The sequence below is a fragment of the Phyllostomus hastatus genome, unplaced genomic scaffold, assembly GCF_019186645.2.
Source record: "Phyllostomus hastatus isolate PE091 unplaced genomic scaffold, TTU_PhHast_1.1 phas_contig_16, whole genome shotgun sequence".
In the NCBI taxonomy this organism is placed as follows: Eukaryota; Metazoa; Chordata; class Mammalia; order Chiroptera; family Phyllostomidae; genus Phyllostomus; species Phyllostomus hastatus.
In genome coordinates, this window is record NW_025333643.1 from 20,336,591 (window position 1) to 20,338,459 (window position 1,869).

The 1,869-nt window shown below is 36.2% G+C and overlaps 1 protein-coding gene across 1 annotated transcript; it reads left to right on the top strand.

Moving 5' to 3' along the window:
* Positions 1-1,343: 1,343 nt before the first annotated feature.
* LOC123814555 (small nuclear ribonucleoprotein E-like) lies at positions 1,344-1,640 on the top strand. The gene has a single exon (XM_045832454.1). The coding sequence runs from the start codon at positions 1,356-1,358 to the stop codon at positions 1,632-1,634; it is 279 nt and encodes a 92-aa protein (XP_045688410.1). The 5' UTR covers positions 1,344-1,355; the 3' UTR covers positions 1,635-1,640.
* Positions 1,641-1,869: the final 229 nt, after the last annotated feature.

A 1,869-nucleotide genomic window follows, 5' to 3' on the forward strand; every position in this document is an offset into this window, starting at 1 on the left:
TCTGCTTCATCCAGCCTCCTTGTAATTCCTTCTAGTGTATTTTTTATTTCAAATATTGTACTCTTCATTTTTTTTCTGGTTCCTGGTGACTCAGTGGTGCAGTCTTCTTGATCTCCTTGTCTGGATGCTCTAGGGTTGCCCTCTCTGCCATTTACAGAGGATCTATTTTTTGTACCTGGGTTTTACCTGTCAGTGGCTCCTTTGTTGGTGGGTTCTCCCCTCAAGTGAGTGTACTGATATTCTCAACTCCCACCTTGTTTTGTATGATGCTGTACAGATATTGGTTAACAAAGCAGTATTAACAGACAACCAAACCTATGCCAGAAAAAAGAACCCCCTGCCACATCAGCAGTCTCAACTACAATTGAACTAAGATTAATAAAAGTTAAGAAGGGTTGCTAGTATTATAACATATGACAAAGGGAATATGAGATTACTATAAGAAGCCAAACTGTTATGTGGTAAAAGGGAGGAGAATTGATAAGAGTTGGGAAAGAACTGAGGCAAAGAAAGGGAGAGAGCAAAATTTACAATGTAAGAAAAACACAAAAGGGTGATGGGATTTATGGGGTAAGGAGAGGGAAGAGTATACTATGAGGTTTGAAGTAAAATTGAAATGGTACTGGACCAACAGGAACAAAAGTGCAGAAAAACCAGAGCAGTGTTGATAGCAATGACAGCAGAATGAAGTTTAATAAAGGTGGAATGGGAGTAAGAATATCATAGAAAAGCGAAAGGTGAACATGAAATGTCTACAGTAAAGAAAAATGATTTTGAGAGGATGGTGGAAGTAAGTTAATAAGAGTAGGGAGTAAAGCACAGGTTGAGAGAGCAGGAAAAAAGAAAAAAATGAAAAAAAATGCAAGGGAGAAAACAATAAAATAAAATTCCTTACTCAGCTGATCAGGGGCAGGGGGAAGGCAAAATAAAGTAATACAGTGCTAGAGTATTCCATGGGACTTAAAGTACAAATGAATAGTGAACAGAGAGGAGATTGATTGGAGAAGTACAGCAATAACCATTATATTTCACTCAACTGGCCACTGTTTATGAAAATCTATGAAAATCTTATTAAAAGGGAAAAAAATGTGAACTGACTTGAGGAAAAAGAGGGCTTATGCAAGTTTAGATTGAGGAGAAATAATGAGACTAAGGGAAGTAAACTTGGTGTAGTATAAGAGAAAATAAAATTAACCACAACAGTAATAGAGCTTAGGAAGATGGCAAAATGGATTAAGATCAGGGAAGGGTGCTGTGTGGGATTTGGAATAACAATAGTATGATTAAAAATGTGTAATGTGAATATAAAGATTAAAAAGTAAAAGATCAAGTGTGGTCTTTTGTCAGCTTCCACCATGGCGTATCGTGGCCAGGGCCAGAAAGTGCAGAAGGTGATGGTGCAGCCTATCAACCTTATCTTCAGATACTTGCAAAATAGATCTCAGATTCAGGTGTGGCTTTATGAGCAAGTAAATATGTGGATAGAGGGCTGTATCATTGGTTTTGATGAATACATGAACCTTGTATTCGATGATGCAGAAGAGATTCATTCTAAAACAAAGTCAAGAAAACAACTAGGTCAGATCATGCTGAAAGGAGATAATATTACTCTCCTTCAAAGTGTCTCCAACTAGAAATGACTAATGAAAAGAAAAATTGTTGAGGAGCAATACAGTTTGTGTTTTTTAGGTGTTCTTTGTTACAGGTAGTCCTTGAACATTTATTCATATTGTTTTGAGTACCCTTTTGTTATTGCCAGACCACAGTAAATGCTATGTGATTGTTTTTATTAAAAAATTTACATTGTTCTTTCAAAATAAAAGTAAAAGACCATGAGTAGTGTGTTATTTGGAATATGAATGAAGTGAA